General features: G+C 36.9%; 1 protein-coding gene across 5 annotated transcripts in view; it reads right to left on the reverse strand.

The window, feature by feature from the left end:
- LOC123534907 (uncharacterized) overlaps positions 1-24,332 on the reverse strand; it is a 233,292-nt gene that overhangs the window by 12,784 nt on the left and 196,176 nt on the right. For all 5 annotated transcript variants that reach the window (XM_053524488.1, XM_053524491.1, XM_053524487.1 and 2 more), the window contains 8 exons: positions 22,193-22,284; positions 19,864-20,085; positions 17,948-18,084; positions 16,194-16,386; positions 15,463-15,664; positions 14,427-14,525; positions 11,616-13,757; positions 1,079-1,463 (listed from right to left, as the gene is read on the reverse strand). In XM_053524488.1, the coding sequence (XP_053380463.1) occupies positions 1,079-1,463; positions 11,616-13,757; positions 14,427-14,525; positions 15,463-15,664; positions 16,194-16,386; positions 17,948-18,084; positions 19,864-20,085; positions 22,193-22,284 (3,472 nt within the window). The remainder of the gene's footprint in view (positions 1-1,078; positions 1,464-11,615; positions 13,758-14,426; positions 14,526-15,462; positions 15,665-16,193; positions 16,387-17,947; positions 18,085-19,863; positions 20,086-22,192; positions 22,285-24,332) is intronic.

Genomic DNA, 24,332 nt, shown 5'->3' on the forward strand with positions numbered 1-24,332 from the left:
TAAAAATGTAAAATTGAACCAGATCCCTTGAAAACTTAAGAGAAGTCACTTAGAAAAAGTTTATATCAGTATTGCATAATATACAGCAGTTTGTAAAATTCTGAAGGGCCATAACTCCTACACTGGATAAGTTATGAATGTGTCAATATGCTCATGTTCACTTCACAGTGATAAATTTCTGAAAGTTTGGGCTAAATCCCTTGAAAACTGTATGAGTAGTTATGAAAACAAAGATTTAAGGACAAGGTGGCAATTACATGCCCCTTTAACAGTTTATCCATAAATTCCTGAAATCAGAGTGTGGCAGACAAGAATTACTTAAATAAGAAATAATGTCAAACAATGAAAATGCTTTATTTTACTGCTGTGTTCAAACATTTAAACAGAATGCCTCAATACAGCTTTCAATGTGCAAAGTTAAAATATCAAACAGTGCAGGTAAATTAGCCAGTCACTATTGTAACATACCCCTCATCCTATGTTTATACCACATAACAGCTCTGGTGCATTTTGACAAATACTTGTCTCCTTGATGCAAAAATAAGTACTTCTTTATGTGAATGCACTAATCCACTTTTTGCATTAAGTTGACAATAAATTTGATCCATTTTGAAATTAGTAAAACAAAACATTCTTGTGAAACTCATATGCATGCCAGGGCCTTTTGGTTATGCTAGTCTCTGCAGGAGTCAACCCCTATGATCTTACAGCAATATAGGTTCTGTGTATCACAGAAACATTGAATTTGGTGACTACCTTGATAGCTAACTAGCACCTAATAATTCTGTTTATTAACCTTTAGCCTGCTGAATTTCTAAAATGGACTGGTCCATCATTCAATTTGGGCAGTACCACTTATTATTCAAAGGGATGTACACTGAAAATTTACTGACTGAACAGCAAAAAGTGCAGACCATGATCAGCCTGCATGGACGTTCTAGCTGATCTTGGTCTGCACTGGTCGCAAAGACAGAATCACTTGCCGGCAGCAGACTAAAAGTCTAAAAGGTTAAAAAACTTTATTGTATACATGTGGACCTTAGATATAAGCATCCTAAATAGAATACAAAATATATACCTTGTTGGTGAAGGTGTTGTGCAGTGTCCACTGAACAAATCTGTCCATTCTAAATCATCTTCAATTATCTTCAGGCCAAGTGAAGCGTGACGACTTGCAAGGCTTGGTGTCTTAAGAAACTCAAAAATTTTCTGTCTTTCTGTTTGACCAGTCGTAATATTTGTGTTTTCACTATTTTCATTCTGTTTACATTCAGATTCCAACCAGGAACAGTTTTCCTGAATTGAGCCGAGATCTAGTGACTGTTTCCTTGAGTCGCCGCTACCGCGACGTGCACATTTCTGGAGACTGTCCTCACCTAGTACATAAATGTTTGGTACATTGCTCTCTGACTCAACATCTGTATCTACATGTAGACTTGTAAAATCAAGCCGGTATTGTGTATCTGCAAGGGGAAATTATTTTTAGTTTTTAATGATCACTTTCTTGCGTATTTTGAAACATTCTCTAACAGGGAACTCAGTTTTAATTCAATTATAAGCTTTTCTTCTAGCATTAAGTTGGGAAAGGTGATTAAAGACAAAATTTATATGAATCTTGTAATTAAAAATAAAATTATTGTAAGTGAACAAAAGAAGGATCTGCCAAATAAATCTGTTGACATAAATGAAATTTCAGATCAGTATCTTCATTAGCTACGGAGATATACCCATTTTAATTTGAAATAAAGGGAGGTAATTTGACATAAAATCAGTCCACAGTTATCTACCCTGATTGGCTCAGTCCAACTAATGATAATAATGAAATTTCAAATAAGTCCTATAAGTACTTACTGATATAAATCCATTTTGACTACAATCAGGGGAGGTAATCAGATATAAAATAACTCTGGAACCTACGATTGGATCTGATTTGTCATGGAATCCAAGATTTATTGTTGTTGAAGACATTTTGGAAGTTTGTATCAAATAAAACTATAAATGAAGTCTCTATATGGCTGCAAAAGCCAAAACAGCCAATTTTGGACCTTTAAGGGGCCATAACTCTGGAACCCATGATGGAATCTGGCCAGTTGAAAAAAGGAACCAAGATCTTATGGTGATACAAGTTGTGTGCAAGTTTGGTTAAAATCAAATCATAAATGAAGCTGCTATTGTGCAGACAAGGTCAAAATAGCTAATTTTAGCCCTTTCAGGGGCCATAACTCTGGAACCCATTATGGGATCTGGCCGGTTCAACAAAGGAACTGAGATGTTATGGCAACACAAGTTTTGTGCAAGTTTGATTAAATTCAAATCATAAATGAAGCTGCTATTGTGCAGACAAGGTCAAAATAGCTAATTCTGGCCCTTTCAGGGGCCATACCTCTGGAACCCATAATGGAATCTAGCCAGTTCAAGAAAGGAACCAAGATCTTATAGTGATACAAGTTGTGTGCAAGTTTAGTTAAAATCAAATCATAAATGAAGCTGCTATTGTGCAGACAAGGTCAAAATAGCTAATTCTGGCCCTTTCAGGGGCCATAACTCTGGAACGCATAATGGGATCCGGCCAGTTCAAGAAAGGAACCAAGATCTTATGGGGATACAAGTTGTGTGCCAGTTTGGTAAAAATCAAATCATAAATAAAACTGCTATTGTGCAGACAAGGTCAAAATAGCTGATTTTGGCCCTTTCAGGGGCCATAACTCTGGAACTCATAATGGGATCTGGCCAGTTCAAGAAAGGAACCGAGATCTTATGATGATACAAGTTGTGTGCAAGTTTGGTTAAAATAAAATCAAAAATGAAACCACTATCGTGCAGACAAAAAATTGTTGACGGACGCACGCACGCACGCACGCACGCACGCACGCACGCACGCACGGACGGATTGACGATGGATGAAGGGTGATCACAAAAGCTCACCTTGTCACTATGTGACAGGTGAGCTAACAAAGAAACAAAGTCCCATAACTCTGCAATTTTTTTTTCTAAAAGAACCTAACATGCCCCATGCACAACTACTGTTGGTACTGATCACTTGTGTGAAGTTTCATTAAATTCTGTCAAGGGGATAAGGAGAGATGGTGCGCACAAGATTGCGTCTACGGCCAGACGGACAGACAGACAACCTGAAACCAGTATACCCCCCGTTACATCTTTGTTGTCGGGGGGTACAATAAGTGGTCTGGGCCAATCTCACTGAACAAATCGAATTCTCACGTTTTTTTTATTATTATTATACCACATTTATATAGCACTCTTTTCATGCACATGTACACGTTCAAAAGTGCTTAGCACACTGAACACAATATGCTCCAGGTGTCAGGGCCTCCTCTGCCATTCGCCAATGTAGCCAAATGCTACAAATTCAAAGAACTGGCTACAGATTTTTGAAAGTGGCAACAAGAATTTTATTAAAATGTGGCCAAATTTCAGCAATTCTGTTATTTAGCTTCAATTTGGCAGTTACTCTCAAAAAGTGGCTACAACATTTTGAGGCCCAGTGGAGGCCCTGCGTGTGCTATTCCCATCACCCAATGTATATTGCTCATCAACAACTGCATCAAATGATGGTCAGTTTCCACCAAACTTAATAGGAATGTTTCCTTTTCAAATGTCATTCAACACAGTGTCAACAGGGTTTTTCTATCAACTGACCTAGTGACCTAGTTTTTAACCCCAGATAACCCATTACCAATGTCCCCTGAGACTATCTTGAGGCAATAATTCTGGCCAATTTCATTGACATTGGGCCTAAATTGGGACCAAAAGACAGTCAAATTATTGATGACCAACACAGGGATTTCACAATAGTTGAGTTGAGCTAATAAGAGGTCTATAATTGCCTTTTATTGTTCACCTGTCTCAAATGGTTACATGATTCTCTACTAAATGTTATGTGCTAAATATCTAAGCTCAAAACTGTGTGATTTTTAGACAAGAACATTACAAAGTTTTTCTTTCCATATTTCTATGTAAAACAATAGCTCGTAGAACACGAAATGCCCCCCTTGATGCATTCAGTAACTGCACAAGGAACAGAAATTATTTGGTCACTGTGCACTGGATGCTTGATGTACGAACCTCAAATCAATAATTATGGGTGATTTACCAGTCATAAGTGACCTCCGTATCAAATGTGATCATAGACCAAAGCATTCTCTAGTTATTTGGCAAAAAGGTTCTACTGTTCTGGGTCAATGTGACCTTGACCTGTGAAGGTGACCTTGACCATTGACCTACTGACATCAAAATCAACAGGGGTCATCTGCTGGTCATGATCAACCTCCCTATTAAGTTTCAACTGATCCTAGGCCCAAGGGTCTCAAGTTACTGTCCAGAAATGGTTTAACTTTTCTGGGTCACTGTGATCTTGACCTTTGACCTACTGATCTCAAAATCAATAGAGCTTATTTGCTGGTCATGACCAACCTCCCTATTAACTTTCATGATCCTAGGCCCAAGCGTTCTCGAGTTATAATCTGGAAATCGATTAGTCTACGGACCGACCGACGACAGACAGACTGACCAACCAATATCTGCAAAACAATATACCCCTCCTTTGAAGGGAGGCATAACAAGTGACTCCCATGGGAAAGGCAAATTCTGACCCCTTGACAATAATCTGCACAACTTGGTAGAGGACCACTAGACAATGCTACCAAATGCCTAAGTTCTAGGGCTTGCAGCTTCAGACAAGGTTTTTAAAGGCACTGGCCTCCAGATCGTTTGACAACAAAAATCAAAGGCCTGAAGGGCCTGAGAGTCGGCTAATGATTGATGTACTGGTAGTATAGTCTACCAGTTTCAGTTTGGTTTTAGTTTTTTTCCCCAACTGAACAGAGATTTTGTTACAATAGATGAAATGGACATTCAATCGATGCCTAGTAAAACTTTGATTGACATTATACAAGTATTTAAACCCAATATATTTCTCTAAAATTGAAGAGTGGTTCGCAAAAATAACAAGAGGACCATGATGGTCCTGAATCACTCACCTTCTCCACATGACCCGATTTTCATGAAGATCCATTGAAAAATATGGCTTCTAGAGAGGTCACAAGGTTTTTCTATTATTTGACCAAATGACCTAGTTTTTGAAGGCACATGACCCAGTTTTGAACTTGACCTAGATATTATCAAGGTGAACATTCTCACCAATTTTCATGAAGATCTCATGATGAGTATGGCCTCTGGAGAGGTCACAAGGTTTTTCTATTTTTATACCTACTGACCTAGTTTTGACCACATGTGACCCAGTTTCAAATTTTAACTAGATATCATCAAGGTGAACATTCAGACAAATTTTCATGAAGATCCATTGAAAAATATGGCCTCTAAAGTGGTGAAAAGGTTTTTCTATTTTTAGACCTACTGACCTAGTTTTTGACCACAGTTGACCCAGTTTCGAACTTGACTTAGATATCATCAAGATGAATGTTCAGACCAATTTTCATACAGATCCCATGAAAAATACGGCCTCTAGAGAGGTCACAAGGTTTTTTTATTATTTGACCTACTGACCTAGTTTTTGACTACACGTGACCCAGTTTCGAACTTGACCTAGATATCAAAAAAGTGAACATGCTGACCAATTTTCATGAAGATCCATTGAAAAATATAGCCTCTAGAGAGGTCCCAAGGTTTTTCTATTTTTAGATCTACTAACCTAGTTTTTGATGCAGTTGACCCAGTTTCGAACTTGAACTAGATATCATCAAGATGAACATTCAGACCAAGTTTCATACAGATCCCATGAAAAATATGGCCTCTAGAGAGGTCACAAGGTTTTTCTATTATTTGACCTACTGACCTAGTTTTTGATAACAGGTGACCCAGTTTCGAACCTGACCTAGATATCATCAAGGTGAACATTCTGACCAATTTTCATGAAGATCCATTGAAAAGTACGGCCTCTAGAGAGGTCACAATGTTTTTCTATTTTTAGGCCTACTGACCTAGTTTTTGACCGCAGCTGACCCAGTTTCAAACTTGACCTAGATATCATCAAGATGAACATTCAGACCAATTTTCATACAAATCCCATGAAAAATATGGCCTCTAGAGAGGTCACAAGGTTTTTCTATTATTTGACCTACTGACCTAGTTTTTGATGGCACATGACCCAGTCTCAAACTTGACCTAGATATCAAAAAGGTGAACATGCTGACCAATTTTCATGAAGATCCATTGAAAAATATAGCCTCTAGAGCGGTCCCAAGGTTTTTCTATTTTTAGATCTACTGACCTAGTTTTTGATGCAGTTGACCCAGTTTCGAACTTGAACTAGATATCATCAAGATGAACATTCAGACCAAGTTTCATACAGATCCCATGAAAAATATGGCCTCTAGAGAGGTCACAAGGTTTTTCTATTATTTGACCTACTGACCTAGTTTTTGACAACAGGTGACCCAGTTTCGAACCTGACCTAGATATCATCAAGGTGAACATTCTGACCAATTTTCATGAAGATCCATTGAAAAGTACGGCCTCTAGAGAGGTCACAATGTTTTTCTATTTTTAGGCCTACTGACCTAGTTTTTGACCGCAGTTGACCCAGTTTCAAACTTGACCTAGATATCATCAAGATGAACATTCAGACCAATTTTCATACAAATCCCATGAAAAATATGGCCTCTAGAGAGGTCACAAGGTTTTTTTTATTATTTGACCTACTGACCTAGTTTTTGATGGCACATGACCCAGTCTCAAACTTGACCTAGATATCATCAAGGTGAACAGTCTGACCAATTTTCATGAAGACCCATTGAAAAGTACGGCCTCTAGAGAAGTCACACGGTTTTTCTATTTTTAGACCTACTGACCTAGTTTTTAAAGGCACGTGACCCACTTTCGAACTTGACCTAGATATCATCAAGGTGAACGTTCTGACCAATTTTCATGAAGATCTTTTGAATTATATGGCCTCTAGAGAGGTCACAAGGTTTTTCTATTTTTAGACCTACTGACCTAGTTTTTGACGGCACGTGACCCAGTTTCGAACATGACCTAGATATCATCAAGGTGAACATTCTGACCAACTTTCATAAAGATCCCATGAAAAATGTGACCTCTAAAGTGGTCACAAGCAAAAGTTTACGGACGCACGCACGGACGGACGCCGGACACCGCGCGATCTCAAAAGCTCACCTTGTCACTTTGTGACAGGTGAGCTAAAAATGTTGAAAGTACAAACTACAATTTGACAGGTGACACTAAGATACTGCCCATGACTATAAATATTTTTCCAGTAAACATTTGCCTCCGGCATTACCAAAACAGGCAATTATCGGCTGGTATATATTCGCACATGATAAAGTTTGAATATGAAAATTTATATATTGAAATTTTATAGCGCGGACTGCCACATACAATTTGTAACGGATGGACGAAAGAACTGTTCAGATATTTTACAGATAAGGGGCCTGGCAATAACCGTGTTACACGCTAGGTATTGTTCAATCATATTATAAGGGATGTGAATTTAAAGTATACTTACTTTTGCGTTTAAAGATATGTAAATGTTGCTGAGTGTCAATATATAGTGTCATGAATGTTTACACTGACAGGAAAATTGCGCATTCGAAACTAAGAGAAGTTACTCGGACTAGCTACCAATTTCGGAAAAGATAACCAATATTAACAAGAGATCACAGAGTGATCTTGGCGCCCACCAATGTGCTATTTTTGAGAGTTCCAAATTTTAAGACTTATTGACTAGCTCAAGGTCAAATTTCATTTCCATACAAAACACTGTGCATGTGGTCCAAATTCGAAAGCTGTAGTTTGAGAAATGTGAAAGTAGGTCACTGTATCAATTTCAAGAACAAAGTTCTTTGTACACAAAACTATGCATGTGCATCAAGTTTGAAGGCTGTAGTTTGATAAATTTGAAAGTAGGTCACTAGGTCAATCTTAAGGTCAAAGTTTATTTTGGTACATAAAACTATGCAAGTGGTCCAAATTTGAAGGCTGTAGCTTGAGAAATGTGAAAGTATGTCACTAGGTCAAAATCAAGGTCAAATTACACTTCAGAACACAAATCTATGCATGTGGTCCAAATTTAAAGCCTGTACATTCAAAAATGTGAAAGCAGGTCACTAGGTCAATGTCAAGGTCAAAGTTTGCTTCGGTACACAATCCTATGCATGTACATCTAAATTTGAAGCCTGTAGCTACAGAAATGTGAAAGTAGGTCAATCGTAAGGTCAAAGTTCATTTCGGTACACAAAACTATGCAAGTGGTCTAAATTTGAAGGCTGTAGCTCGAGAAATGTGAAAATAGGTAAGTAGGTCAAAATCAAGGTCAAATTTTATTTTGGAACACAGAACTATGCACGTGGTCCAAATTTGAAGCCTATATTTTCAAAAATGTGAAAGTAGGTCACTAGGTCAATGTAATGGTCAAAGTTTGTTTCGGTTCACAAAATTATGCATGTGGTCCAAATTTGAAGCATGTACCTTCAAAAATGTGAAAGTAGGTCACTAGGTCAATATCAAGGTTATAGTTTTTTTTAGTGCACAAAACTATGCATGTGGTCCAAATTTGAAGGCTGTAGCTACAGAAATAAGAAAGTAGGTCACTAGGTCAAAATCAAGGTCAACTCATGTCAAGGTTCATCTTGCCACTCAAAACCATACATGTTGTCCAAATTTCAATGTTGTAGGTTATTGACAAGAAGATTTTAAAAGCTTTTCCCTATATAAGTCTATATGAACCATGTGACCCCCAGGGCGGGGCCATAATTGACCCTAGGGGATGATTTGAACAAACTTGGTAGAGAACCACTAGATGATGCTACATTACAAATGCCAAAGCCCTAGGCTTTGTGGTCTGGACAAGAAGATTTTCAGTTTTTCCCAATATAAGTCTATGTAAACAATGTGACCCCCTTGGCAGGGCCATTTTTGACCCTAGGGGAATAATTTGAACAATCTTAGTAGAAGACCACTAGATAATGTCGCATACAAAATATCAAAGCCCTAGGCCCTGTGTTTTTGAATAAGAGGTTTTTCAAAGTTTTTCCCTATATAAGTCTATATAAACCATGTGACCCCCGGGGCGGGGCCATATTAGACCCCAGGGAAATAATTTGAATCATTTTGATAGAGGACCACTAGATGATGCTTCATACCAAATATCAAAGCCCTAGGCTCTGTGGTTTTGGACAAGAAGATTTTCAAGTTTTTCCCTATATAAATCTATGTAAATTATAGAAATAAACAAAGGGCCATAACTCACTAAAGAATTGTGGAACCAGTCTGATTTTCAGGGGGACACAACTAGGGTACCAATACATCATTCTGACAAAGTTTGGTCAAAATCCCCCTGGTAGTTTCTGAGGAGATGCGATAACGAGAAATTGTTAACGGAAGGACGGACGTCGGACCACGGACGCAGAGTGATTTGAATAGCCCACCATCTGATGATGGTGGGCTAATAAATGCAGTTCTTTTTTAGTTAAAACCATCATTTATTCTATTTCAGACCTGTTAACCTCTTCAAAACCATGTCAGTAGTCCCCAAGTCTATGTACTTTCAATTATCCATTTTGATTCATGTAGACAGACAGGCCCAGACTGGGCTGAAAAAATGTTTGAGCCATTTTTACGTGGTCGGTAGCAGGGTGGGTGTGGGGAGGGGTGTTCCTTCCCATTTTGAACTGCAGTCAGATTTGAAATGGGCATTGTGGCAGGTGGTAAAAGGGCAAATGTATCAAACTGTAAAGTGGCAATATGGGGGAGGGTGTGGGAGGATACCCCTCCTGCAAGTAGGGTTTGGGGTATCACCACAAGGAAATTTTGAAAATGTAGACCTTGATACAGCCTTTGGTGCGATTTCTAACTGAAAATTTTATGTTTCAATTTCTAAATATTACCTAGATTCTTTTTAGTATTACAATATTCAAAGTATGAATGACTGTCACTTCATATTTTTACTTTCAGGTCATGCCTCAGCACAAGAATATAAGTCTGATATTGATTCTATGTATGTATTATAAAAATAAATTCTAGAATCATTTCTGTTACAATAATATCTATCTTGTCTGTTACTTTAATGTTTAAATTTCATAACACAGCTCGATATTTACCCAAAATATTATATCCAGATATGATTACACTTTCTTTTATACTGCCAAAATCTCCAGTTTCAACAATATGTTTTACAAATTGTGATGATATGAAGACAGTTTAGCAGCAATTGGCAGTATCTGACATTGAAGTTTACGGTGAAATTATTTAAATCATTTCATAAAAATATTGTTTCGTTTCGTCAAAGCACTCTAACATAGACGATCTACTTTCGATTTCAAAAACTACAAGAAAATACAATTTAATGTTTCGCCGATTTGTTTATTTCTCGAAAAATAAGAATTAATATCATTTTTAATATCAGTAGTAACTAAACAAACCAGTAAGAGCTTCTTCTTCCAATAGTTTATCCGTTTACTGACTACAAAATTCAACCCACGCAAAGTCATAGAAGCATTGTTATAAACAGGTCACGCGTGTTCGCTGAGAAGTGTCCAGAATGTAGTTAGGATTCATCTGCGAAGTCTTGCGGAAGAATTAACGTACTGCACATATCTTATTCGGGTCATTTAAAATGAAGCTGTCATAATTTAATTTCATCGATGTGGTAAACTCTTTGATAAGAGACATTCCAATGCTTTCAGAGGTACCCACTCAATAAAATACTAGCAGTATGTTCTGGAACTATATTTGTCTTTCGCTGGATGTTACGCAAGCTTTGTAAGTCTGCGCAATTCATAAAATGCACAGCACAATAAATTTGTTATTTGCGCAATGATTTTAAAGATTATTTTTTGAAACGGACAGGGTAACAAATGGATAATTTGGCTAATAAATTAATATGCAGTTTTTATTTGAATTTGTGAACATCGTATTTGCTATTTTGTGACAAAAGGGCATAAAATTCGTCACCATAATCATATGCGCAAATGTATTACCAAATCCCGCAGAATCGTTATGCGTGTTTATGCTTAATGAGTTACCGCGAAAGAAAATACGTGGCTTTATTTGAGTATTGCACAATTACAAGTCATAAATATGACAGATTACATCGTATATTGGTCATAGCAAATAGGATTGACATAAATGAACTTCATTCGATCAATGAACTCTTTGAAATTAGAGACAATCTAATGGAACTACATCACTTCGTTGTGAGGCCATTTAAGAATGAGAAATCGTGCGATAGCAAGGACTCATCAAACGCTTGACAGCGTTTAGCCGACTTAAAAAGGAGATTTTTTTTTAGACATCTGCAAATTAACGCTATATTTCTTAAGATCGCTTTGAAACTTAATTACTGACAGACTAAATGATATGGAAACACACGAGAATGAATTGTTTTTACTATTTTTCACAATGAATATTGAGAAGCGTTTGTAACGTTTTACTCGAGGTAAACTGCCTCGATTATAAATATCTATATTTAACACGTAATGATCACTAAAGCCTCCATAGCGGTATTCTAAGTGTCTTAGTTTTGACCTTAGATAATGTTCATGGAAAGATATACATACCGGGTAGGTCAGTTTTGCTGCAGTTTTGATATAAAAGTTTTATGTAAGAGATCTACATACCTGAATCATGTTTGCTCACATGAATTTCTGAAGTAGATTTTTGTGTCCTCCCTGAACTACCATCTGAACCACCTGATTCTAATCGACTACATGGCCGTGCATTTTGTGACTTATTGCTTCCCCTGATTCCTGCTGTTACTTGTCTTAATAAATTTAAAGTCCCCGGCCTCTCTGGGCTCGTTTTTCCAGTGACATGTTTAGGAGATTCATCAGCACTGTAAAACACCTCCTCATCTCCAACTGAGCCTTTCGATGACTTTCTGTAGTTTTCAAATGAGGCTCTACTTCCATCTCTAACACTTGCAACATTTTCTTTATTCATTTTGCCTCTTTCTTGGTTTATATTACTTGTGTCATGACTTTGACTTTCTAACCTCATTCCTTCATTATCCATTTTCTTTGTTTGTGACAGTGAATGTAGCCAGTAACCAACTTTTTCCTGTCTAGTAAAGTCCCTTTTATCAGACTTCCCACTTGGAAAAACTTTCACCTGTCTACTTTCATTATTTGCATTCTCATTATCATCATTCACTTGTTCTTCATCCAAATCAGTATCACTTCCTTGTTTATTTTTTTCCATTTTCAAGTCAGTCCTCAGTTGCATGCTTTCAACTGCATTATCTGTATTGCACAAAACTTTATGACTAGCATTTTCTTTGTTCTCATTAGAACAAAACCATTCTCCAGTGCTACTTTCCTGACTCATATCTCTGATACCATTCAATTTTCCAGCATTCTTTGTCAAAGATTTTTTCTCACTGGTGAAACTCCCAACCAAACCACTATCAGCTGAGTCTGTTCTAGACAGTCTTCTCTCATTTATCTTCAACGATTCCTGACTCTTCAATAACTTTGCACATTCACTGCATTTCTGTTTCATTATTCTACAGTCTGAACACAAAATACTGATATCTTCTAACACACTTGATCTTCTCCTCTTTCCAAGCATTTCCTCACCTGCTGTTACAACCTCAATGTTTTCCACAGGTTCAGGTGATTCCTCAACAGATTCCATCAAGACATTCTCACCTGTAGCATTGTCGTCTGTGCTGTCTATAGACATACCAAGAGCTGTCGTTCTTGGCTTGTCTTCTTTTATCTCTTCTTCATTGACATGATCAGCAGCTGGCAAATCTGCTGAAACATCCATGTTGTCTTCCAGATAAGGGGAATGACAAGGCGTTAATGACATTGATGGGCTACTAGATAGGTAACTATCATCAAAATGATCATCATCTATTCCAAGTAAACTGTTTCGTCTTGCTATTTTTTCCATCCTTTCTTCATTAATATGATCTACAACTGCATCAAGACAAATCTTTACTATTTCACCATCATGTACTTTATCTCTATAATCTTTAATTTCTGGACCTTCATCAACAATCTTGCTTTCCAATATCTCTAAGGCTTTTTGTTCAATTTCTGTATTTACCAGACTTTCTCTTCTTGCTCTAGCTTCTAGCTCAGCTTCATACTCATCGTCTTCACTAACAGCTTCAGCGGGTTCTGCTATTTTATTGGTTAAAGAACTACAGCTTCCACTTTTAGTTGTGTTTGAATGTGCAGATGATGTACTCGTTCGGCTTTTCCTTGACAATGTTTTGGAATCACAGCCAGTTTCATCACTTCTACTAGAGTCTGAGGTGACTTGTCTAAGAGCAACATCAGAAATACCTCCATTTTGTTCCATAGCTCTTTTCTCACTATTTTGTCTGTTACATCCAATCCTTTTTTCACTCAATCTCTTTTCCAATATTTTATGTTTTACATACTCTACAATGTCCCCGTTCACCAGCATTGGCACACTCTCCCTGCGAGCATTTGCTTCCAGTTCCTGTTCCATCTCATCTTCAAGAACGTGATCGAGCATAAAATCTGAGTCACATGAACTAATATGTCTTTCCTTTTCCAAAAGCTCTAAATTGTTTTCTGAACAATGTCGACTGTGTGCAGCATTCAGCCTTTCTGTATCTTCCTGATAATGAGTTAAATATAGAATGTCAAGGTCGTTTTCTGAAGAGCTTCGCCTCCGTACTTTCAACCTATTTCCCCTTTTATTCACTCCACTTGATGAGACAGAACTGTCTACTCTAGTCCTACCATCCTTTGGTTTTACACTGCCCAGTTTCACTCTATGCTCTCCTTCAAGAAAAATATACAAGTTTTCTTTATATTAAACAGTTACAAATTTTAATAATGGCAAAGTTTTCAAACTTTTGAATTAACTCGATTTACTGTGTGAGTTGCTCAGAATGAACCAATTATATGAAATGCTTCCATGGATTCTATGCCTGCATTTATATTTATGGCAGAAAGGAAAAAATACCATGATAACACAAAGGGTATGAAAGGCTTGTTAATTCTTTGTCTGTTTGAAATATCCAGTTTTTTTAGGAAAAGAGATTTCTGAAGACAACAGTTTAAGCTAGCTCTGACATCCTACAAATTTTAAGATTATTTGATGACACTTGTAGAACTGTGACAGACAAGTACTGTTTGTACCTGAAGGCCTGATGGAGATAACTGACTGTAGTCTCAGAATAAAGTTTCATTAAAATGTATACTGCAACCTTGTACATTTGAAAAAGGTACTTATGATAACCAGAAATTCAATTATACAAAAAAAAGGCATCTGATATTAACTGTCAATGTCAAAGTAAACAACTTTCTTGAATACACAATGTACTAAATGTTGTTTAAAGAAATTTCTTTTCAGCCTAGATAGCACACAGAAATAAATTTTTTCATGAAAGCATGAAGCCCAGAATCTGATGAAAATACAGACTACTTAGTAATAACATAAAATGTTACCAGGCACTGACTGTCTGCAATCTTCAGTAGAATCTGCATTTATCTCATGAAGATGGTAAACTTTCCTCAATTTTGATGCAAGTTCACAGCTAGGAATATCTGAAATTCATGGTCAAAACACATTATATTTCTGTGTTTACTTATCTGCTGTGGATCTAATGGAATTTTTCATGGCAGTCTGTTAACCTGTGTATGTTAATTCACTAGTAGTACTGACTTGTTCTCTGCAAGTAACAGTCAACTTCTCATGGATCACAGGTAGAGGACAATTGGCTTCAGACATAAGGACCTCTGTCAAACTGTGAAACACATCATTTGCTTCATGAAGGGATGACCTCACAGTTCATATTCTGGTGATCTACTTGATGTCCCACCTAGGTGTCCAGCCATGTATATGTGTATCAACATTTTCTTAATCTGTTAAAAATATCGTGATATCAGGTAGTCAACTTATACTTGAAATATTGTTGAAAATGGTACTACACATAAAAAAGTTGGTAATTTTCACAGCTATAAAACTGATGACTGTGTATAATGTGCACTTTCTGTCTCCACTCACTCATTTATTTTTTTCTATATGCAGGTACGTAGAAACTAAAATACATCATAACCAATTTGAAAGAGACTGAAACTGCTGATCCCCTTTGTTTTCTATGAACAGGTTCCACATAAATTGCAAATTATATTATTGCTTTGAAGTGCAAATAGTACCAAATAGCATTAGCCTTGTACATTTAGTCATGTAAGTGTTGACTTCACACAAAGGTATACCAGTTAACTATGTACAGTATACAAGTATACAAACAAGTTTTCAGTTATATGGATGCTAGTAACAACCATGTGATATCTGTGAAGTTCACTAAAGAGAGATATGCAGTCAAGAAAACTGAACTATGATTACCTAACTGCTTTTAAGATTACCCCCAAGTAGCGGACACTATTTTACCCTTTGAGACACTCATTCCTTTAGAAAGGATTGTACATGCATTTATTTTCAAGCACGATTTTCTTAGAAAAAAATGAGACAATTACATACCTTTTTGTTTTTCAGGTCTTGCTATGTAAGACATGCTTGATGAGGTTTCCACTGAGGGAGACAACTCTGTTGGTGTCTTTAACTGTGCTGACTCGAGGATCTCATACACCATCAGATTTCCCTCCCCTGTACCAACCCATACTTTGCTGCCATTGGCTAACATGGAGGTGATGCGGGCTCGATTGAAATATGTATCATCCTCCTGAAAACATTTACAGTCAGTCTGTGACAAAGACCATGATGTTATATACAACAGAAATATTAATTCTGCAATATACTGAAATACTAGACTAAAGCTTTGCAAAATTTAATTGCAGTCTAAAATTTATAGGTTTAATCGTCAATTAAGCTGTAAAGTTTTTCCACAAAATCCTTTTAAAATATGTTTTTACAAGATCTGGTTTTCAAAAAATACACAATACCATAAAATCTGCAAAAAAAATTTTGCTACCAATATTGTCTCATTTTACAGTATGCACTAATTTTACTACTATTTCCGTGCTGGATAGTGAAATGTGCACATAAAATGTTTTGTTTCCTTTGTTAGAGTATTAATGACTCAAGTGAAAGCTCTACTGCATCAAACCCTTAACCAAGGTGCAGATACAGATGCCAGGAGGAACAGAATAGCTCTCCATAGTCTTTGTATAGACCAGCTGAAAACAGATCTAAACATAGTATCTACAGCAACAAAATCTACCAATTAGCAATAAAACAAATCATTTCCTGACCTTTCTAAGCTGCGGGTATCTGTCAGTTCTTGTATCATACAGCATACGACAGTTGAGTGTGTGCGGGTCCCAGAGTTCAAGGATGGATGAACCACGTAGTGAGATCCAGATGCCATACTCACTAGGTATCAATGATAGGATATGATCATAGGGATTTACTGATACAGAGAATGTGTCCATTGCATCAAGTGTTCTGTAAATAGATATACTCTAATTGGTGTCACATTGCAAGGCATTTATAATGTATAAAAATTCTTGACTTCTTACATTGCAGTGTTTTAACAGCATTAAAATCTAACGAGAAGGTCAAGATGACCCTGAATCGCTCACCTGAGTAATAAGAGCCACATTTAAAATGGCTAACTGATGCTAAAATATTAGAAAGTAGGTCAGTAGGTCACATGCATGGTCACTGAAAGTCAGATTTAAAATAAGTGTGCAAACCTGTACATGTCATCCAAATTTCAAGGCTGTATCTCAAAAAACAAGAAAGTAGGTCAGTAGGTCAAGGTCACAGTCAAGTGACCCCTAATCACTTGGGGTCATCAGGTAATTTTAATTAAGCAGTCTAGGAAATATGATCTGATAATATTTGAAGTATTTATTCCTATATAACTCATATAACAAGTGACCCCCCAGGGCAGGGCCTCTTTTCACCCCAGGGGCATAATTTGAACACTTTTGGTAGAGGACCACAAGGAAATGCAATATATCAAATATGAAAAGCCTAGGCCTTGCAGTTTCAGACAAGAAGATTTAAAAAAAAATATATATATATATATATATATATATATGTGTGTAAAACTTGAGATTCCCCCAGGGCAGGGCCTCTTTTCACCCCAGGGTTATAATTTGAACAATTTTGGTAGAGGACCACAAGGCAATGTTACATACCAAATATCAAAAGCCTAGGCCTTGCAGTTTCAGACAAGAAGATTTTTAAAGTTTTTTCCTATACAAGTATATATAAAACTGGGACCCCCAGGCGCAGGGCCTCTTTTCACCCCAGGGTTATAATTTGAACAATTTTGGCAGAGGACCACAAGGCAATGCTACACACCAAATATGAAAGGCCTAGGTCTTGTGGTTTTAGACAAGAAGATTTTTAAAGTTTTTTCCTATGTAAGTCTATGTAAAACTTGTGACCCCCGGGGCTGGGTCTCTTTTCACCCCAGGGGCACAATTTGAACAATCTTCATAGAGGACCATTAGATAATGTCACAAGCCAAATATCAAGGCTCTATGCCTTGCGGTTTTGGACAAGAAGATTTTAAAAGTTTTTCCTTTCGGTTGCCATGGCAACCAGAATTCTGCATGGAATTCAATTCTTTGAAATATTTTGAAAGGGGGCCACATAAGGATCATTCCTGTGAAGTTTAGTGTAATTCTGCCCAGTGGTTTTCAAGAAAGAAGGTTTTTTTAGAAAATGTTGACGGACGGACGACGCACGTCGCACGACTGACATTGAGCGGTCACAAAAGCTCACCATGAGCCTTTGGCTCAGGTGAGCTAAAAATTTGCAGAAATGCTACAGTGACCTTGCGGCACACTAAAGTGTTCAAACTGGTACACCATACTTGATTACCTAGCAACATAGACACTGGCCAATCACAATATACAACACAAATTTCACTTACTTTGCATGTATGACAGCCACTGTGTTCCCACTGGCACACCATACTTTATTACCTAGCACCATAAGGCATGTGACATAAGCCCCACCAATCACTACATACAATACAAATTTCACTTACTTTGCATGTATCACTGCCACTGTGTTCCCACTGGCACACCATACTTGATCACCTAGCAACATAAGACATGTGACAGGAGCTTGACCAATTGCTACATATATAACATCCACATTAGGTTCTGTTTTACTGAAAGGTTTCTGAAAGGAAAAATAAACAGTTGTAAATATTTTGTGTATTTCTGTTGTCATATGTAATTGTACTTTTGGAGAATGACTCAGAAAACATTGGATAATATTAGCGCAGAGATAAAATCTTATGCCATGAAGCAAGAAAACTTAGTTTATACTAAATTCATTTTAACTTGATTGCAATGGCTCTCCAGTCTGTTTCCTGGAAAAAGACGGCCATGATGACCCTGGATCGCTCAAAAGAGTTACACCGCTTGCAGGAACAGTTTAGGCATGGAATATGTCTGTGACTTTTTTTGAAATTTTCAAGTACAATATTGTATGTATAAGTTTCTACTAAATAAATATGGGCTGGTAATGTGTGTGTTAAGATGGGGGTGGGGAAGGAATATTATAGGTTTGGGGAATCATGTTATAGGATACTAAGAGACAATATCAAACATCCTCACTGGTGGCCATGTGTTTTGATGAATCAGAATAATTTGAACAATCTTCATGCAGGTTCACCAAAGGAACATTTGTGCAAAATTATCTAAAATTGGGTCTGCTGTTTCTGACAAGAAGATATTTAAAGTTAAGAAAAGTGACCACGCCGCCTGGCAGCCATGTGTTTTGATAATCAAAATAATTTGAGCAATCTTGGTGAGGGGTCACAAGGATCACTTGTGTGAAATTATTCTAAAATCAGGCTAGCAGTTTCATACAAGTTTCCACTATATACATATAGGGAAAAGTGACCACACCCTCTGACTGACATGTCTTTTGAAGAATCAGAATAATTAGAACAATCTTGGCAGAGGGTGACACAAGAACCATTTGTGCGAAATTATTTTAAATTTGGAGCAACAGTTTCATACAAGAAGATTTTTAAAATTTTCACTATATCATACAAGAAGATTTTTAAAGTTTCTACTATATACATACAGGGAAAAGTGACCATGCTCCTGGTGGCCAGTATTGACGCATAAGAATAATTTGAATAATCTTGGCAGAAGGTTACATAACAACTACTTGTGTGAAATTATTTCAAAATTTGACCTTTGGTTTAGACGTTATCGGATCATTTTTTCTATTTTTAGCTCTGGAGGCCCCTATGTAAAACCAAGTGAAACAGTTTGAACACTGTTGAAAGAAGACTACTCAAGGAACATCCAGACAAAGTTTCTTCTATTTCCACCACACAGTTTAAGAGGAGATGTTGCTTGAAGTAAAGTGTAGATGGATAGACAAAAAGGCTGACAGTGATCACAACAGTTCATCTTGAGCATCTGGTGCTTAGCTGAGCTAAACATTAGTACTGGTGTCATATGAGAAAGTCTTGTTGAGACTCCAGTGAGGCTCAAACCCACGACGCCTGGGCAGAGTGAACAACACCTTAACCACTAGACTGCTCCTCATAAGAAAATATTTTCAAAAATCTGAAGCTGCCGTACAATCTTCTGAATAAATATTTAAATTTTGTTTCTGTATTACTTTAGTTTTGTAATCTTTTGTTGGCATGAAATCACTAGTGCAAATTGGCAATATAATGACTGCCGAGCTACTGGTAGAGAAAGACCCCAAAAGGCCCATAAGGAATCATTTACAAGGGAACAGTAGGTATCTGAGAATTCCATTGACATTCATATAGCCAGCTGACCAGCTGGCTCATTGGCTTCAATACAAGACAAAATTGGAGAAAGGTCTTGCTCAAACTGATCAACGTCAGAAACAGTTAGTATTTAGCCATAGTGATATAAGTGTGTTAACAGTATAGCAGGTGTAGCAGGTATATTACCTCTATATTACCTCTGTGACAGCTATTGTACCATCTGCAAGACCAGAGAATATTCTGGTTGCCATGATATCTTCATCGTCATAGCAACACACAGACAATATAGCATCATGTAACTGTATCTGCCAGATCTGTTCATGTTTGTTCACATCCACGGACACCAACATCCACGAGATGGTTCCCAGTAACAACTCTTCTTGACCCATGAAATACATGCACATCAGCCGGGAATCAAGCTGTAAATAAAATATGTAAGACATAGTTTCAAACAAGGTAAATTTTGATGTTGCTATATATTCAGGCACATTACTGTGATGGTCTTTGAAACAAGAGGACCATGATGGTCCTGAATCGCTCACCTCTTCCCACATGACCCAGTTTTGAGTATGACATCGTTTTTTCTATTATTTGACATAGTGACCTAGTTTCTGAGCTCATGTGACCCAGTTTTGAACTTGACCTAGATATTATCAAGATAAAAATTCTGACAAATTTTCATGAAGATCCATTGAAAAATATGGTCTCTAGAGAGGTAACAAGGTTTTTCTATTATTTGACCTATTGACCTAGTTTTCGAAGGTACGTGACCCTGTTTTAAACTTTACCTAGATATCATCAAGGTGAACATTCTCACTAATTTTCATGAAGATCTCATGAAAAATATGGCCTCTAGAGAGGCCACAAGGTTTTTCTATTTTTATACCTACTGGCCTAGTTTTTGACCGCACGTGACCCAGTTTCGAAACTGACCTAGATATCATCAAGGTGAACATTCAGATCAATTTTCACGAAGATCCATTGAAAAATATGGCCTCTAGAGAGGTCAAAAGATTTTAATAATTTTAGACCTACTGACCTAGTTTTTTACCGCACATGACCCTGTTTCGAACTTGACCTAGATATCATCAAGATGAACATTCAGACCAACTTTCATACAGATCCCATAAAAAGTATGGCCTCTAGAGAGGTCACAAGGTTTTTTTTATTATTTGACCTACTGACCTAGTTTTTCAAGGCACATGACCCAGTTTAAAACTTGACCTAGATATCATCAAGGTGAACATTCTGACCAGTTTTTATGGAGATCCATTCACAAGTATGGCCTCTAGAGAGGTCACAAGGTTTTTCTATTTTTAGACCTACTGACCTAGTTTTTGACCGCACATGACCCTGTTTCGAACTTGACCTAGATATCATCAAGATAAACACTCAGACCAACTTTCATACAGATCCCATGAAAAATATGGCCTCTAGAGAGGTCACAAGGTTTTTCTATTATTTGACCTACTGACCTAGTTTTTGATGGCACGTGACCCAGTTTCAAAATTGACCTAGATATCATCAAGGTGAACATTCTGACCAATTTTCATGAAGATCTCATGAAATATATGGCCTCTAGAGAGGTCACAAGGTTTTTCTATTTTTAGACCTACTGACCTAGTTTTTGACCGCACGTGACCCAGTTTCGAACTTGACCTAGATATCATCAAGGTGAACATTCAGACCAACTTTCATACAGATCCCATGAAAAATATGGCTTCTAGAGAGGTCACAAGGTTTTTCTATTATTTGACCTACTGACCTAGTTTTTGATGGCACGTGACCCACTTTCGAACTTGAACTAGATATCATCAAGGTAAACATTCTTCCCAATTTTCATGAAGATCTCATGAAATATATGGCCTCTAGAGAGGTCACAAGGTTTTTCTATTTTTAGACCTACTGACCTAGTTTTTGACCGCACGTGACCCAGTTTCGAACTTGACCTAGATATCATCAAGGTGAACGTTCTGACCAATTTTCATGAAGATCTTGTGAAATATATGGCCTCTAGAGAGGTCACAAGGTTTTTCTATTTTTAGACCTACTGACCTAGTTTTTGATGACACGTGACCCAGTTTCAAACTTGACCTAGATATCATCAAGGTGAACATTCTGACCAATTTTCATGAAGATCTTGTGTTATATATGGCCTCTAGAGAGGTCACAAGGTTTTTCTTTTTTTAGACCTACTGACCTAGTTTTTGACGGCACGTGACCCAGTCTCAAACTTGACCTAGATATCATCAAGATGAACATTCTGACCAACTTTCATAAAGATCCCATGAAAAATGTGACCTCTAGAGTGGTCACAAGCAAAAGTTTACGGACGGACGCACGGACGACGGACGACGGACACCGCGCGATCACAAAAGCTCACCTTGTCACTTTGTGACAGGTGAGCTAAAAAGGATAAAAGAGCAAAGCAAATTCTTTAAAGGAGAAAGCCTGCGGACATCTCTTAAAGGTTTTGGCTATGTAACTATAGATAAAGTGAAAGTCCATCTTCATTCATGCACATACCTTGAAGTCAGTGTTACACATGGTTCCCAGCTCACAGGACACATAAGACAGCCTCCCTATATGCTGGTCACCATAACAAAACCACACCTTTCCTGAAAATATATCCAGAACTTTCAAATAGGAGCATTGATGGTATTAAATATTTTTATAGTTATTCCCTATCTTGACATAATACTATTTTAAATTTCAAATTTTAGTCATTTTTGTTTGAACGTTTAAACAAATAAAGTTTGATGATTAACTTCTTGTTAGGACAATTTGCCATATGTTTTCAAGACTTTACGTATAGTCATACAGCAATTTTCACAGCATAATTTCATTCCCTCCAATAACCCCTTTTGGTTTCTTCCAACTGTCTAAGTAAAACAGTATAAAAAAATCTCCAAGCTATTCCGTGAACACACACCGAGAATTCCTTTAAAATGTTGAACAGCAGGTTTCTGACTTGTGTTTGTCCTGCAGCAGTTTTTTACCAATTTTCATAATACAAAGCCACAGAGTTGGTCAGAGTCCAGTCTGTGGTACAATATATTCTCGGCCATAAGTCTACTTCGGCCATAAGTCGAGGGTCTACTTTGGATAAAAATCTTAAGATTTTTGAGTTGCCCCGACCATAAGTCGAGGGTTAGATCGATCTAGATCACCTGGCATCATAAATGCTGAAATTGTCAAGTGTAATGCTGGAAACATTTGGATTTGGTAGCAAAATTATGCAAGCGATTTTTTATTTTGCAGTTTGTCAACGTTGGGCAAAGTTGTTTTCTTCTTCTCACCATCGTTAATGGACAATTTTTGGAAAGTTAGGAACAACAATGCCTCTTAACGACTACTATGGCACAAAATAATGTAAAAAAACCTTTGGTTCCAGCAAATTATCTTTTTTGTTTTCTGTTATATTTCCGTGCACCATCTTTGTGACGTTTCCGCGATAAATTATTTGTGCCGTAATAGTGTTAAAATGTATTGTTAGTTTGAGAGTCAAGGCATACATAAACAAACAAAAATAAAAAACAAAAATAAAAGACTTATTTCTTTATTACATGACATTATAATCGATCATGATTTTTTTTTCAAACCACTATTAAGTGACCAAAAAAGTGTTTATAACAGATAAAATAGACAAACATCTGTTAATTAGCGTACATTAATAAGCGTGAAAAATAACTCAGTCTTAATAAACGATCATGATTTTCTTTTATTTCAACCATTATTAAGTCACCAAAAAATGTGTTTATAACATATAAAATAGACAAATATTTTGTTAATTAGCGTACATTAGCGTACATTGAATAAGCACGAAAAAATACAGTCATGTAATTTCATCAATAACTAGAACTGTCACAGGAGTGACTCATACCCCCACCATACGGTCTTGTCACAGAAGAATGGCAACCATAAGAAATCTTAAAAATACTTTGGAGTACTTCATCCTGGGCTTCCACATATAAGTAATACTAGTATAATACTAGTATAGTAATACTAGTAAATATATTAAATCTCTAATATTAGAGATACACTAAAAGTGAATACAAAAAAATGTCTTACCGACCCATGTTACCACAGAAAAATGTTTTTACTTTTTACAAAGGACTTATTATAAACAAGAGGACCATGATGGTCCTGAATCGCTCACCTATCTCCACATGACCCAGTGTTCAACTGAGTATGACATTGTTATTTCTATTATTTGACATAGTGACCTAGTTTTTGAGCACATGTGACCTAGATATCATCAAGATAAAAAATTCTGACCAATTTTCATAAAGATCCATTGAAAAACATGGCCTCTAGAGAGGTCACAAGGTTTTTCTATTATTTGACCTAATGACCTACTTTTTGAAGGCACGTGACCCACTTTTAAACTTGACCCAGATATCATCAAGGTGAACATTCTCACCAATTTTCATGAAGATCTCGTGAAAAATATGGCCTCTAGAGAGGTCACAAGGTTTTTCTATTTTTCGACCTACTGACCTAGTTTTTGACCGCACATGACCCAGTTATGAACCTGACCTAGATATCATCAAGCTGAACATTCTCACCAATTTTCATGAAGATCCATTGAGAAATATGGCCTCTAGAGAGGTCACAAGGTTTTTTCTATTTTTAGACCTACTGACCTAGTTTTTGACCCCACGTG

This window comes from Mercenaria mercenaria, chromosome 15, assembly GCF_021730395.1.
Source record: "Mercenaria mercenaria strain notata chromosome 15, MADL_Memer_1, whole genome shotgun sequence".
Lineage (NCBI taxonomy): Eukaryota > Metazoa > Mollusca > Bivalvia > Venerida > Veneridae > Mercenaria > Mercenaria mercenaria.